The 16762-nt window shown below is 43.9% G+C and overlaps 1 protein-coding gene across 2 annotated transcripts in view; it reads right to left on the reverse strand.

Annotated features, from left to right (window-relative positions):
• tenm1 (teneurin transmembrane protein 1) overlaps positions 1 to 16762 on the reverse strand; it is a 503386-nt gene that overhangs the window by 433654 nt on the left and 52970 nt on the right. For both annotated transcript variants that reach the window (XM_061927525.2, XM_061927524.2), the window contains exon 2: positions 8362 to 8631. In XM_061927525.2, the coding sequence (XP_061783509.2) occupies positions 8362 to 8578 (217 nt within the window). In that variant the 5' untranslated portion in view covers positions 8579 to 8631. The remainder of the gene's footprint in view (positions 1 to 8361; positions 8632 to 16762) is intronic.

Consider the following 16762-nt stretch of genomic DNA (forward strand, 5'->3'; position numbering starts at 1 on the left):
ACATGCATACAGTTACAATATGATATTGCATATTTACAGTTTCTTGCTACATGTCCGAAAAGGAGTAGGAAGAAGCAGTGCTTATTCTCACCTAGCCTTTTTCCTTATAGCACTACTAAATAATTTGTTAACTTCTTGATCTCAATTTGTTCTTCCTGTTCTCAATTTGTACTCAATTTAAATTAAAAAAAAAAAATAATAAAGTTATCAGTAGAGATGTCCGATAATGGCTTTTTTGCCGATATCCGATATTCCGATTTTGTCCAACTCTTAATTACTGACACCGATATCAACCGATACCGATATATACAGTCGTGGAATTAACACATTATGATGCCTAATTTTGTTGTGATGCCCCGCTGGATGCATTAAACAATGTAACAAGGTTTTCCAAAATAAATAAACTCAAGTTATGGAAAATGCCAACATTGCACTGCCATATTTATTATTGAAGTCACAAAGTGCATTATTTTTTTTAACATGCCTCAAAACAGCAGCTTGGAATTTGGGACATGCTCTCCCTGAGAGAGCATGAGGAGGTTGAGGTGGGCGGTGGGGGGGAGAGGGGGGGGGGGGGTGTTAGGGGGTAGTGGGGGGTGTATATTGTAGCGTCCCAGAAGAGTTAGTGCTGCAAGGGGTTCTGGGTATTTGTTCTGTTGTGTTTATGTTGTGTTACGGTGCGGATGTTCTCCCGAAATTTGTTTGTCATTCTTGTTTGGTGTGGGTTCACAGTGTGGCGCATATTAGTACCAGTGTTAAAGTTGTTTATACTGCCACCCTCAGTGTGACCTGTATGGCTGTTACCAAGTATGCTTTGCATTCACTTGTGTGTGTGAAAAGCCGTAGGTATTATGTGATTGGGCCGGCACGCAAAAGCAGTGACTTTAAGGTTTATTGGCGCTCTGTACTTCTCCCTACGTCCGTGTACACAGCTGCGTTTTAAAAAGTCATCAATTTTACTTTATGAAACCGATACCGATAATTTTGAAACCGATACCGATAATTTCCGATATTACATTTTAAAGCATTTATTGGCCGATTATATCGGCAGTCCGATATTATCGGGCATCTCTAGTTATCAGTAATTAGTTGAATAAGTTGTAATTCACATAAAGATTACAATAAAAGATTATCTAAATTTTAAATTAGGTTTAAAATGTTATCAGGATTCTTCTTTGTACTTTGTAAACACTCCGAGTTTGAACGGTTTCTTAAACTGGATCATATTAGTACTACGTTGGACTTATTTGCTGAAACCATTCCATCATTTAATTCCACATACTGACAGACTAAAGGTTGTACATTTTGTACGTGCATACACTTGTTTTGTATTAGATTTTTCTCTAAAGTTATATTTCTCCTCTGGACAACACCTCCCTCCCACTACACTCGGACCTTGCGAAGAGAATGAGCACGTTCATATGTTCCTTGACTGCACTTAAATGTAGAGTATATGTAGAATATATTGATATTATTTATATATTATATATTATATATATAATATATTATATATATTATATTATTTATTATTATTATTGTCTGTTGTGAGCGAACTGTGGTGCTGAATTTCCCCCAGGGATCAATAAAGTACTTTCTATTCTATTCATTTCTATTCTATTCTATTTAGTTGAAAATAATGATTGTATATTCTTTGGTAGTAGGTTATAGTTTGCTTTGTGCAGAATTTTAGTTGTTTGCAAATGCACCAAATCATTGAATTTCAACATTTTAGATTCACTAAATAGAGAGTTTGAATGTTCTCGATAGCCAACATTATGTATTATTCTAACAAAATGTTTCTGTAACACGGTTAGTGAATGAAGTGTACTTGTGCTGTTATTTAACTATATTTCTTTAACTCAGAAATGGTAACACCAGCAAGCAGTAGAGAATACGGAGTGATTTTTGATCCAGAACATATTTAGCTTTATTCATTATTGACATATGTCTTGCCACTTTATGTTGGATCATTTTTTTAAATACGATTTCCAGTTAATTTTATCGTCTATAATTCCAACCAACAATGTGGTTTATTATACTCTTTCAATGTCTATTTGTATGTGTTTGACTTTCTCTTCTATTGTTACCGAATATAATTATTTTAGTTTTACTGAGTTTCAAGGATAGTCTGTTTTTGTCAAACCATATATTTAATTTGTTTATTTATGTCATGATCCGTTACCCGGATCATGGCATGATTTATGTTGGTTATGTTTCTGCTTTAGTTTGTTTCCTGGGTGCACACTCTTTCCCTGTTTATTCTTGGTTTCCATGGGCACTGATTCTCCTCACCTGTCTTAGTTTTGCAATTAGTATTTCCACCAGGTGTTTTGGCTAATCACTCCCCTTTATAGTTTCCTGTCACCCAGCAGTAAGTGCTGGGTCAATGTTTGCTTTATGCAACATTTACGTTTCCCCTGGTTTTCTCCTCATAGTAAGTTTGTGCACGCTAGCATTCCTTGTTTATCACCCTTGGTGACATTTTGGTTTTTGTTTAGCTCCACGCTTGCTAGCGTCCTCTGTTTTGTAATTTTGATCCTGCCTTAAAAATAATTTATTAAAAGAAACTTAAATCTTACCTGCACGCCGCTCCTGCTTGTCATCTGCCTTGGAAGGAACACAACAATCGCAACCATGCGTCCTAGACGTAACAGATTGACCCAGCCAGACGAAGTGTTCCTGTCCAACATGGACAAACAAGAGATTCTCCTGGAGCTCCAAGCGGACACCCAGCCGTGGCAATACGAGGACGAAGCCGAGCTGTCCGAAGAAGACCTTCCGGCCGACGCCATGGTAGCATGGGGGCAGCTAATGGCTAAGCTGACGGAAGCAAAGACCCGTTTCCTCCCCCACTCTCAAGCCACCCGGACGTCGTCTACCCCACCCGGTACGCGAAGGCTCCGGCAGCGGGCCAGCTCAGAGCAGGCGCAGAAGGGGTACCAGACGGACACTTTGCCCTCAACATTGTCTGCCAGGCTCTTCCCGTGCGGCTTCTCCTCCCCTCAGACACCACCTGCTGGCAACTGTCCAGAAAGGCGACAGCGGCGCACACGCACAAGGCCAGCTTCCAGGCTTCCTAGAGCCCACCCGCCCGTGCCCTCTGCTCCCGCCGAACTCTCACAAGCGCTCCCCCCACCAGCTCCATCTAGCATCTGGAATCTGCTTCCTGAGGGGGGGGCCAGTGCTGGTAGCGTGTCAGCGGGGGAAGCAGACCTCATTCCACTGAGGTTGCTGCCTGCCTCTCCTCCAGCGGGGGCGCTGTCTGCTTCGGCCCTACTTCCTGCTCCAGTGCCAAAAAACAAGTTGGATCCGCCAGAGAAGTACAGCGCAGAGTGGGTGGACGAATGGTACCAAGGGGTGCTGAAGGAACTGGAGAGGGAGGAACAGTCCTGTTCTGTCCTGCAGCCACCTACCGCTCTGGCCCCGCCTTTCACTTCTGAGCCGCCCACTCCTCTGGCTCCTCCCACGCCGACAGTCCCGACGCCTGCCACTCTGACGCCTAAATCAACCCTGGTGGTCCTGCAAACGTCATCCTCTCCACCTCCTGCTCCAGCGCTGCAAAGCACACGAGACCCCGCAGAGACCGACCCAGTAAAAAGGGCATTGCACCAACAGGCAAAACAACTTGGACAACAAGAGGAACAGTTTGGCGTTCTTGGGGCTTGTGTCAACGCCATAGCGGAACGCCAAGACGCCCGCCTTCATGCGTTGGAGACACAGATGGGAAGTATACTCTCCGCACTGCAGGTGATGATTCCCCCTACGGCCAACCCAGCAGTCCAGCTGAGACATCCACCACCCACAGAGACTCCGTTGCCTGATTCGTCCTTGGCTCCGCCCACGCCGACAGACGAGCCGCCTGCTCTGCCCACGCCGACAGACGAGCCGCCTGCTCCGCCTCTGGCTCCGCCCACGCCGACAGACGAGCCGCCTGCTCCGCCTCTGGCTCCGCCCACGCCGACAGACGAGCCGCCGGCTCCGCCCACGCCGACAGACGAGCCGCCTGCTCCGCCTCTAGCTCCGCCCACGCCGACAGACGAGACGCCTGCTCCGCCTTTGGCTCCGCCCACGCCGACAGACGAGACGCCTGCTCCGCCTCTGGCTCCGCCCACGCCGACAGACAAGACGCCTGCTCCGCCCACGCCGACAGACGAGACGCCTGCTTCCATGGCGACGACGCCGCCTGCTTCCATGGCGACGACGCCGCCTGCTTCCATGGCGACGACGCCTCCTGCTTCCATGGCGACGACGCCTCCTGCTTCCATGGCGACGACGCCTCCTGCTTCCATGGCGACGACGCCTCCTGCTTCCATGGCGACGACGCCTCCTGCTTCCACGGCGACGACGCCTCCTGTTTCCACGGCGACAACGCCTCCTGTGTCCACGGCGACGACGCCTCCTGTGTCCACGGCGACGACGCCTCCTGTGTCCACGGGGACGACGCCTCCTGTTTCCACGGCGACGACGCTTCCTGTTTCCACGGCGACGACGCTTCCTGTTACCACGGCGACGCCCACCTCCTCGTGTCCGGCGGGCCGCACCTCGGCGCCGCCCACCTCCTCGTGTCCGGCGGGCCGCACCTCGGCGCCGCCCACCTCCTCTTGTCCGGCGGGCCGCACCACGGCGCCGCCCACTTTGTCGTTTCTGGACTTTTCATGGACGCCTTTGGCGCCAACAGCAGCGACGCCCCAGACTTTGGTACAGGACTCAAAGACTGCTGAGGTTCTGGCGCCAGTCTCGTCCGCCTCCTCAACGGCCACAGACATGGCCGTTCCGAGGTCGCCCGCCTCGACGGCGACAATCTACCCGCCGCCGCCACCTGACTTGTCCCCGGTGGCTTCGGGGACACATGGCCTGGCGGCCCACCACCAAGTCCTCCCTCCACCCTCCCGTGACTTTTGACTTTCTGGGGTTTTTTTTTTGTAGGGGAGGGGATTCTTGTTTGGGACGTCTGGGATCCGTCCCTTAAGGGGGGGGTTATGTCATGATCCGTTACCCGGATCATGGCATGGTTTATGTTGGTTATGTTTCTGCTTTAGTCTGTTTCCTGGGTGCACACTCTTTCCCTGTTTATTCTTGGTTTCCATGGGCACTGATTCTCCTCACCTGTCTTAGTTTTGCAATTAGTATTTCCACCAGGTGTTTTGGCTAATCACTCCCCTTTATAGTTTCCTGTCACCCAGCAGTAAGTGCTGGGTCAATGTTTGCTTTATGCAACATTTACATTTCCCCTGGTTTTCTCCTCATAGTAAGTTTGTGCACGCTAGCATTCCTTGTTTATCACCCTTGGTGACATTTTGGTTTTTGTTTAGCTCCACGCTTGCTAGCGTCCTCTGTTTTGTAATTTTGATCCTGCCTTGAAAATAATTTATTAAAAGAAACTTAAATCTTACCTGCACGCCGCTCCTGCTTGTCATCTGCCTTGGAAGGAACACAACAATCGCAACCATGCGTCCTAGACGTAACAATTTATTCTGTTATTATTTGTTTTAGCTTCTCTGTGTTCTCTCGTGAACAAAACGCAGTTGTGTCATCAGCAAACATTACTAACGTTAAGTCCTTTGTAACTTTACAAATGTTATTTACACAGAGTTTGAAGAGTTTTGGTCCCAGTATTGATCCCTGAGGTACACCGCTAGATATATATAGCGCTGTGTGCGTATGTACGCCAGGCTTAAGGAACTTAACAATTAGATTACTAAGAGTCGAGGGAGAGGATAATATAACAACTTTTGGTGTGTCAGCTTTCTCACAGTCAGAGGAAGGCAGATCGATCCATAAATTAGTGGTGTCCATACCAAGGGCAGTATCAGTATACGATTGATACTAGAGTGATAAGAGCTATATTTTCATTTTCTCAAATTTATTATTGTTTTTTTTATATATAGTTTGAAACACATAGGTTTATGGACACAAAAGGACTGAGGGCAAAAACCCCACAAATTTAATAAAAAGTATATAGTTAGTTTTTTTTTACTTTTGTTTAGGTTTTGAGTACTATTGACTTTGTTTTGCTCAAATAATTGTACGCAATAAGGTATAAAAAATTGGAACATCCTTCAACAAAAGGGAAAGTAATTTTTTTTCAGCATTTTGCTAGAAAAGAATCAGCTGAGTATTGTTTGCTTTATATCAGCATCTAATAGGTACTGTTTATTTCTTAGTGGTCAGTCTAGATGGGATGTATGATCAAATAGACAATAATAAAAAACAGTCATCAAAGATAACCTAAAAGGGAAGGAAAAAGGATAAGAGGCTTACGAATTAAAGGGAAATAGAAATAATACGCTTTGGGAATTACATCAATCGGTTGATCGCTGTCATCTATTAAAAATATCACTGGAGGCGTTGTTCTCCTCAACAGTTACTCAGGTCGGTACTAAGTCTGGTGCCCAAATATGAACAGATGTGCTGTCCTTGACATTTGAAAGGCTGCTCTAGGGTACATTTTACCTTATGACAATGATGACATGGGAGTTTATCAAAAAAATGTTTTTGGGTTGCACTGAAACCTAAATAGACAGGTGGCCTTTAAGAGCGCTGGCAAAGTATGGCAAAGACCTATAGCAATCGTGTGTTGTTGTATAGTGACCAATATGGTAAAATCTATAGTAGGAGGCATTTAAAATATGAACCCCTGAAGCAGTTTGTCAAAACCTGTAGCGGTTACGGATGGCTAATGTTACTTGTTAGCATGGTGGGAGGGTCATGCAGTATAGTAGGAGGTTGGTGTGGCAGAAAGTGCAACTATTGATCACAGTGAACCCTGCACAGCAGCACGCTCCTGATGAGGTACAGCTTCTCTCTTAACACCATACATGACCTGCATAAAGGCCATCCATCACAGCACGCACTGGCCCATTTCTCCTCCTGTCACTGGCAGGGAAGAATTTTTCAGTGTGTATGTGTCAGCGTGTGTGTGTGTATGTGTGTGTGTGATGAAGGGTGGTGTTCCTCCCCAGGTGAGGCCATAGAGGTTTGGGGTTGACCCAGTTTAGCTGTGGGAGAGAAATATCACCTCCGTGGAGAAGAAGTAATTGGCTGCCTTCCGACTGTCCTTCTGGCTCATTGTAGACTGCAATAGGTAATACACATAGGTCCTTTTAATGACCTGTGTGTGCTGGTCTGTGTCTTTGGCCATGTCTACACTAAGTCGTTTAACCCCTTAAATGAATAATTATTTAGCCTACGGTAAGCTCCGTTTCAGCCACACTAAACCAGCGTTTAAGGTCCCCCTCCTCGGACAATTTTTTACACGGCTAAGTACGCCGTCTATTTCTTGAATCTCCGGCGCTTAGCTTTGTATGGACTCATTGATCGTTTACAAACTGAGTTCGGAGAGGAAGTGACTCCAGAAAGACCGCGCCCACACAGGAAGTGACGTCAGAAAGAACGCGCTACAGCCAGATTCATAATAAAGCGCTTTCGTAACTCGGAGCTAACCACTGGAAATATGAAGGCGAGTCATCCAGACATGCCCATGTTTCTTATTCTTCTAGACGTACAGACGTTTGTGGAAATCACACATGAATACCTTAAGAGAAAGCGATTGCAGCTATTTCGGATACAACACTTCTCAGACGGCAAGAGAACTTTCCAATGTCCAGGTCAGCTGTGATTCTACTTAGCAAAAAACTTTGTCCATTTGTCGAAGGAGAGACAACAAAAATGCGGTCTCCCGCGGAAGTGATAAAAAAGGTAGCGTGTGCTTTTTATTACCTGGTCGTCGAGGGAAAACTATGGAAAACGGCTAATGCTTTTGGACTGGCAAATCAGACTGTATTATTTATTGTCCGCCATGTATGTCGCGGACTCGACGTCTAGGTCCAGAGTATCTAAAGTCACCAAAAACGAACGGACAATGAAGGTGAAGGCAAAAGAGTGAGGAGTGTCCTGACCAGATATCTAGATTCTAGATTGACCGATGTAAAATGTTCTTTATCACATTGTTTACGTGACTAATAAAGATTTGATTAATTTATGATGTCTCAGGTGTGATTCACTACAATAGGGCCCCACAGCACACTGGATTCCAGTTCATTGAAATACCACAACACTGGATATTGTTCAGATAAGTTATGTTTAAGAACTTGCACACAAAGCAACACTGGAGATGACTATGACGTACGCATTTTCCGCGCATGCATATTAGGTTGCGTTGCGCTGTTGGACGGAGGGGGGCAGGGGTCTTAAACGGTGGCATCGTTGTGTGTGGACACGGATAAGGTTAGGTGGGATTTACCCTGGATAACCTTAGTGTAAACGGGGCTTTTGTCTGCTTTTGTGTCTCTCCATTCAGCTTATGTGCAGCGGTAAAGGTGTTTTTTTCAGGTAAATACATGCATGCTCTGTATGGAATACCTGGCTGGGCTTGGCCGTAGTTGTTCTGTCTTTCCCGGTGTGAGCCAAGCGTGAGGCGCAGCTCGTGCGTGTAGTCAGGCAGGGTTTCACGAGACGTGTAAGAACGGTGGTGGAGGCGGCCATCCTCGCTCTCATCGGACGAACTGGTGTAGGACATCTCCATTTCATGGCGGCCCTTTGACAACGGCTGGTAGGGTTTACTGTCCATCTCCTCCATGGCTTGAAGGGCATCTACTAATCACAGCACAGCCACGATGCAGAACACAGCGTCTGTGGGCAGTGGTGAAAAATAGGGAACGAATGGGTAGAGAATAGGGAGACAGAGGTATGGACAGGTGTCGGGAAATGAAAGAAATAGGAAGAGAGAAATAGCAGAAGACTTGTGTTATTGAATGCAGTACAACAATACAGTAGCATCTGCTTGCATCAATTACAGTAGACATTCATAAACAGTATTTGGCCTCTTTCATATTTCATGCCAAAGGTTAGTTCTGAATCAATACACTCAGGAAAGACAGCAATTATTGAAGAAAACAATGACGGACTAAAGAATATCTGCGATTGTGAGAACAATCATTTATATTGATGGGTGTCTAATAAATCCAAAGAATGTGCTCCGAGTTTGCATGCCTGTCCTTTTCAATAATAAACACAGTGACTCACGACATTCTTAAGTAATGGTGAAACGCATACCACAGAGTCCTTGCCCTCCTTATTTGAGTCGTCATTAATCATTTAATTCAGCTCCATTTGATTCAGAATATCTAGTTTGTCTTCCCATGACATAAAACTCATCTTCTGCAGAGACCATAGGAAAAAAACGAAAAAACTAATGATGAATTAAAGCTGCGAGCAGCATTGAGAAGGCCCTCGCACCCCCATGCAACTCGGAGTTCACCTGAGTTGGCGGGCAAGCATGGCACATGCAGTCAGCTCCCAATCAATGTCAATGACTAATCATCATCAGTTCCCGACCTTAAAAACTATTATTAGTTTGGAAGGAGATCTAATCATCTAAAGTAAAGTAATGACAGTTTGATGGTTGATGGCGAGGAGCAGTTTTCGTCGCCCGGCTGCCAATGGGTACCAATAGGGGCTGACTCCTCTGGCACTTCAGGGTGTGAGCGTCCTCATTTGTACCAACTCTGATCAAGATCCGAATTTTTGGAGCCAAATTATAAATGTTGAAAGTTCTGCGGCGAACAAACCAGCTCGAAGTTTGGCGTCATGCCATGCCCACATCTTAATTCTCCGCAATTTATCATTGCCTATACATGAAGTGAAGTGAAGTGAATTATATTTATATAGCGCTTTTCTCTAGTGACTCAAAGCGCTTTACATAGTGAAACCCAATATCTAAGTTACATTTAAACCAGTGTGGGTGGCACTGGGAGCAGGTGGGTAAAGTGTCTTGCCCAAGGACACAACGGCAGTGACTAGGATGGCGGAAGCGGGGATCGAACCTGGAACCCTCAAGTTGCTGGCATGGTCGCTCTACTAACCGCGCTATACCGCCCCAATGTCTAGTGTCTGTCATTGTTACCGCAACTCATTTGGTCACAGTCCCAAGGAGTTCTTTAAAGTATGACAATGTCTTTGGCCTAAAAAATGGCCGACGGAAACCAAGATGGCCGACTTCAGGTTTGTTTTCAAATATGGGTTCTTCAGACTTTTACATGCGTCTTGTCATGATAAACGCCACCGGCAATTTTTGTGACGATATGTAAATCTGGGGCAAGGGGGAACAATTTTTCCAATTTTAAAGGTGGCGCTAGGAGACCGGTGTTTTAAGTTCAGGTTTGGGAACCCTTAAAATATCTGATTTTTCGCCAAACCGGACATGCGTGTAAAAATTGGTGAGTCTTCGTGGCTGTTAAAGGGGAACATTATCACCAGACCTATGTAAGCGTCAATATATACCTTGATGTTGCAGAAAAAGACCATATATGTTTTTTAACCGATTTCCGAAATCTAAATGGGTGAATTTTGGCGAATTAAACGCCTTTCTATTATTCGCTCTCGGAGCGATGACGTCACATCGGGAAGCAATCCGCCATTTTCTCAAACACATTACAAACACCAAGTCAAATCAGCTCTGTTATTTTCCGTTTTTTCGACTGTTTTCCGTACCTTGGAGACATCATGCCTCGTCGGTGTGTTGTCGGAGTGTGTAATAACACGAACAGGGACGGATTCAAGTTGCACCAGTGGCCCAAAGATGCGAAAGTGGCAAGAAATTGGACGTTTGTTCCGCACACTTTACCGACGAAAGCTATGCTACGACAGAGATGGCAAGAATGTGTGGATATCCTGCGACACTCAAAGCAGATGCATTTCCAACGATAAAGTCAAAGAAATCTGCCGCCAGACCCCCATTGAATCTGCCGGAGTGTGTGAGCAATTCAGGGACAAAGGACCTCGGTAGCACGGCAAGCAATGGCGGCAGTTTGTTCCCGCAGACGAGCGAGCTAAACCCCCTGGATGTCTTGGCTCACACCGTCCCTTATGCCACCGAAGATGATCAAGAGAAGAATATCGACCCTAGCTTCCCTGGCCTGCTGACATCAACTCCAAAACTGGACGGATCAGCTTTCCGGAAAAGATAGCGGATGAGGGTATATCTACAGAATATATTAATTGATGAAAATTGGGCTGTCTGCACTCTCAAAGTGCATGTTGTTGCCAAATGTATTTCATATGCTGTAAACCTAGTTCATAGTTGTTAGTTTCCTTTAATGCCAAACAAACACATACCAATCGTTGGTTAGAAGGCGATCGCCGAATTCGTCCTCGCTTTCTCCCGTGTCGCTGGCTGTCGTGTCGTTTTCGTCGGTTTTGCTTGCATACGGTTCAAACCGATATGGCTCAATAGCTTCAGTTTCTTCTTCAATTTCGTTTTCGCTACCTGCCTCCACACTACAACCATCCGTTTCAATACATGCGTAATCTGTTGAATCGCTTAAGCCGCTGAAATCCGAGTCTGAATCCGAGCTAATGTCGCTATAGCTTGCTGTTCTATGCGCCATGTTTGTTTGTGTTGGCATCACTATGTGACATCACAGGAAAATGGACGGGTGTATATAACGATGGTTAAAATCAGGCACTTTGAAGCTTTTTTTAGGGATATTGCGTGATGGGTAAAATTTTGAAAATAAACTTACAAATAAGCCACTGGGGACTGATTTTTAATGATTTTAACCCTTCTGAAATTGTGATAATGTTCCCCTTTAAGTGGGAGCAAAACAATTTCAATTAGGCCTTAAGAGGCTTTAATTTGTTATCATTACTTCCTGCTGTGTTTTTATATGTAACCCAGCAACTTTCAAATGTGCCACAACCATTATGCCCTGCCCTGTAACAAAAAAAATTAGGTAGTAATGTAATACATTTTCAATTCATTTTGTGTTTTGTAGAAATCTACCGCATTTTGTCACACAAATCTTGAACATTGTGTAATAAAATTGGACGCTTTTTATAGTGCACATGTTTTTAATCAGGCCTTTTACTGATGTATTACTATTCTTACTACCAGTCTCACTATTTTATGTTTTTAAAAATATATTATTTATACAAATGTTTTTAAATTTGTGTTATATTTTTTTTTTTACAGGACATTTATTTTACAGTTGGGAAGGGATTCATATGGCCTCATTCTTGGGTGGATCTGGCGTAAGAGGAAGAGAGGGGGTTAGTCATACTGAAATGCAGTCTACTGGAAATTATATAGCAACTGACGCTGTGGTCACAAAACCACATTTCAAGATGTTCAACACTCTACTGCCATCTGGCAGCTTAAGTGCATAGTGCAAGGACCAAATGTGTCACGTTTCATGTGTCAGTTAAACCACAACAAATGTGGCCATATGAATCCCCATCCTACTGTAGTTATTCTACAGTGTGAACGTCTCAAAGGTGGCATCAATCCTTAGTGCTAGGACTGCATGGTCAAAATAACTTTAAAGGCCTACTGAAATGCGATTTTCTTATTTAAACGGGGATAGCAGGTCCATTCTATGTGTCATACTTGATCATTTCGCGATATTCCCATATTTTTGCTGAAAGGATTTAGTAGAGAACCTCAACGATAAAGTTTACAACTTTTGGTCGCTGATAAAAAAGCCCTGCCCCTACCGGAGGTAGCAGACGAGTAGCGTGACGTCACAGGTTGTGGAGCTCCTCACATCTGCACATTGTTTACAATCATGGCCACCAGCAGCGAGAGCGATTCGGACCGAGAAAGCGACGATTTCCCCATTAATTTGAGCGAGGATGAAAGATTTGTGGATGAGGAAAGTGAGAGTGAAGGACTAGAGGGCAGTGGGAGCGATTCAGATAGGGAAGATGCTGTGAGAGGCGGGTGGGACCTGATATTCAGCTGGGAATGACTAAAACAGTAAATAAACACAAGTATTAGCCACAACACAACCAGGCTTATATTTAATATGCCACAAATTAATACCGCATAACAAACACCTCCCCCCTCCCGTCCATATAACCCGCCAATACAACTCAAACACCTGCACAACACACTCAATCCCACAGCCCAAAGTACCGTTCACCTCCCCAAAGTTCATACAGCACATATATTTCCCCAAAGTCCCCAAAGTTATGTACGTGACATGCACATAGCGGCACGCACGTACGGGCAAGTGATCAAATGTTTGGAAGCCGCAGCTGCATGCGTACTCACAGTACCGCGTCTGCGCATCCAACTCAAAGTCCTCCTGGTAAGAGTCTCTGTTGTCCCAGTTCTCCACAGGCCAATGGTAAAGCTTGACTGTCATCTTTCGGGAATGTAAACAATGAAACACCGGCTGTGTTTGTGTTGCTGCGGCTGCCCGCAATACACCGCTTCCCACCTACAGCTTTCTTCTTTGCTGTCTCCATTTTTCATTGAACAAATTGCAAACGATTCACCAACACAGATGTCCAGAATACTGTGGAATTTTGCGATGAAAACAGACGACTTAATAGCTGGCCACCATGCTGTCCCAAAATGTCCTCTACGTGACGTCACGTGTCGGCGTCATCATGTCGAGACGTTTTCAGCAGGATATTTCGCGCAAATTTTAAAATTGCACTTTAGTAAGCTAACCCGGCCGATTTGGCATGTGTTGCAATGTTAAGATTGCATCATTGATATATAAACTATCAGACTGCGTGGTCGGTAGTAGTGGGTTTCAGTATGCCTTTAATTTCAAAATGAAACTTCAAATAACAAAATTTCCGAAGAAATAACATTGAATTTACAAAAAGACTAAAGTCGCTATAAAAAATAAATAAATTGCCATTGGAAAATCCAATCATGTAGTGAAAAATTATAAAAGAAACCCATTATGCACAAACGGCACATATTACAAGGAACACAGTGTTCTGCTCCCACTAATTATAGAACATATGTATTTGGCCAAATAAAACATGGATTGGTACGGGATCCCTCGATGCTCGGTTGGACACCCCTGCTTTTGTGGCTGTTTGTCGGGGCTTTGCGTGCATGGTGGTCGGCTCTGTATGCAACCACAACTCTACTTGGATTGTTCGCTGACTTGTTTAAATGTGCACATTGTGCAACACCGCTTTGCGGGGTAAGCCTCGGATACCTCAGTGCAAGAGCATTTCCAGGTTTCAGGAATGAGCAGGAAGTTGCCTAGAGAATGGCGAGGCCTGCGGGCCATTTCCAGGGTTAAAATGCACGCCTGTTGGCACCCTGTGGGTGACTCTGTGGGAGGGGAGGGTACTGGTGTGATAATTAATTTCGTTTTCCTAACATTTTTGGGATTTACTGGCGAGCAGCCAATCTACTGTCACCCTCTGTTCCCGACGTCTCACTCACTCTTACTCACTCTCGCATGAGTTCACTGTCTCTATCGTTCGCCCCCTGATGGTTGGCTGACTGTTGGATGTGAAAGTGTTAGATTTGATATGCAGCGCAGCCTGATTTTTTAATGATAATATACACCCTCATTTAATCATAGGAGCCAAAATTGTGATCGTGATTAAGATTGTATTATTGTGCAGCTCTACTCAGTGCCATGACATCAATTGTTTTTTTTGTTTTGTTTTTTTCTACTGGTGTAAAGCACTTTGTGTTGCAACATGTCTGTGCATGAAACGTGCAATATGAATGAAGTTTGATTGATTGTTACATATTGCAAAAAATATTACAAAATTTGGGTGCAGCACTTGTTTTTAATTAAATGTAAAAATGTGGTGCATTATGTAATAAACCATTGAAATGTATGCCTTAATTAGAAAAACAATCAAAATGCACAAACATTTCATTTTCATTAGAATTAGTTTTAAGAATAAAGTCGAATGTTTCATTGGTCAAACCTATACAAGTAACTTTATTGATTATAATGGAGAATGTGATTGCAAGCCAGTGACAAAAGTTACACTAATGAAATATTACCGATGGTGAGTATACGGTGCACTGAATTATTTTTAATTCCGTCATTGACCAATTAAATATTGTTGTTATTCCAAAATTTCCAATGAATGCATCAATGTCATTGTTTTATTACATAATGCACCAAATTGTAGAGTGCACCACCAGCATTTTATAATAACGACAATACATATGTAGCAAATTATTAAAAAAATGTTTTTTTTACAAAATACATTGAAGAATTTTATTTAAAAAGTGTGTACAATTAATAAAAAAAATGCATTATTACATAATGAGGTGAGCATTTTACTATTATTACATAATGCTTTGTTACATGCCCTCCTACTGCCATCCCCGAGAACGGGAGTACTGGGAGTTTTCCTGGTGGGCTGATCATAATTGGCGGCAGTTTTTTTTATCTATTCATTTATGTATTCATTTTTAGCTGCACCTTGCCTTGGTAACTACTGTAATGCCATTCAGTTACTCGCAGATTACAAATATTACGTCCCTAATGACGATGTTGATGTTAAATATTGGTTTGCTCTACGAACATGACGCTACTACCAAGAATGTATTGGGGCGGATAGTCGGATGCAAAGAAAGACAGGCGGAAAGGTTTTTTCAAGGAATTTAGGAATGCAGAATCATGGAACCACAACTTTTGAATGTCTCAGAGTTTATTCAAACGGCTCTGTGGATTCATGAAAGGAGTTTTAAGTCGGAAGGAAAATAATACTGTTCGTGCCACGACTGACACTTTTCCAGATGAAGTTTGCTATTATTCTGTAGTATCTTGCCAGGTGTGCGGAAAATTAATCAGTTGGAGTGCACATATATGTATATATATATATATATATATATATATATATATATATATATATATATATATATTATTTTTTATTTTTTTGGGGCCTAATATATATATATATATATATACAGTGTATACATATTTATATATATATATATATATATATATATATATATATATATATATATATATATATATATGTATATATATATATATATATATATATATATATATACATATTGTTACGGCTCAGGCTCCTGCCAACGCCGCTCATCCGTCTGTGCGCACCTCGGGACACGCCCACTGGTGCGCACATCCAGGGACGCGCCGCGCGCGTCTCCGCCCTGCTGCAGCCACCAGCTGCAATCACTCGCTGGCAATCTGCACACCTGCGACTGATCAGAGCGAGATCAATAAAGGACCAGTGGACCCAAGGATCGTCGCGGGAACTTAGCTTTCTCATGGTGTACCGTAAGCCTTATGCGCTCTTACTATATTCGTGTTTCCTCTCCGTGCCTTGATTTGTCCCTTGTCTTCTCCCGTGTCCCCGCAGTACCCTCCGTCGCCTGCGTCTCAATTTCCCCTGGATCTCCCTCTGGACTCCGACTGCTTCCTTCGTTCCTCGACCTCTTGCTCGCCCCTGGATTCTGACGCCTCGCTCTCGCCCCGGATCAGCTGCCTGCCCCCTGGACTTCCGCGTATCTCGTTCAACACGTTGGTAACACTCACTTCAGTTAAATTCTACACATAGTCTTACACCATTCCCTTTTGTATTCTAGTTCACACTCCATTTCCTTAGTTTAGTAATATTGTTTATTGTTATTTATATATATATATATATGTTGACTATATATATATATATAATAAATAATTGTATATACCGCCCCCCTGGTGTCTGTTTGCCGTCACCCCCTCTCAGTAAACATAACAGTAAGTTCCCGCCAAAATTATTAAAGGACCTGACGGCACAGTTCCTTAGCCCCGCCCCCAGTGACTTTAGTTCCGCCCCCTGTGATTTTTTTTTTTTTCTCTTTTTTCTGCCTCTTGTCCCATTCACCATGTCTTTTTCTTTTTTTCGCTCCACACCGGAGGAGTTTTCTTGTCCTGCCAAACTGTCATGGAAAGGCATGTTTAGCAGTGATGTGAGCAAGGAGGAATTTACCCGTCGCCTGGACACCCTCCTCCCACCCATAGTGACTGTT

This window comes from Nerophis lumbriciformis, linkage group LG35, assembly GCF_033978685.3.
Source record: "Nerophis lumbriciformis linkage group LG35, RoL_Nlum_v2.1, whole genome shotgun sequence".
Taxonomy (NCBI): Eukaryota; Metazoa; Chordata; class Actinopteri; order Syngnathiformes; family Syngnathidae; genus Nerophis; species Nerophis lumbriciformis.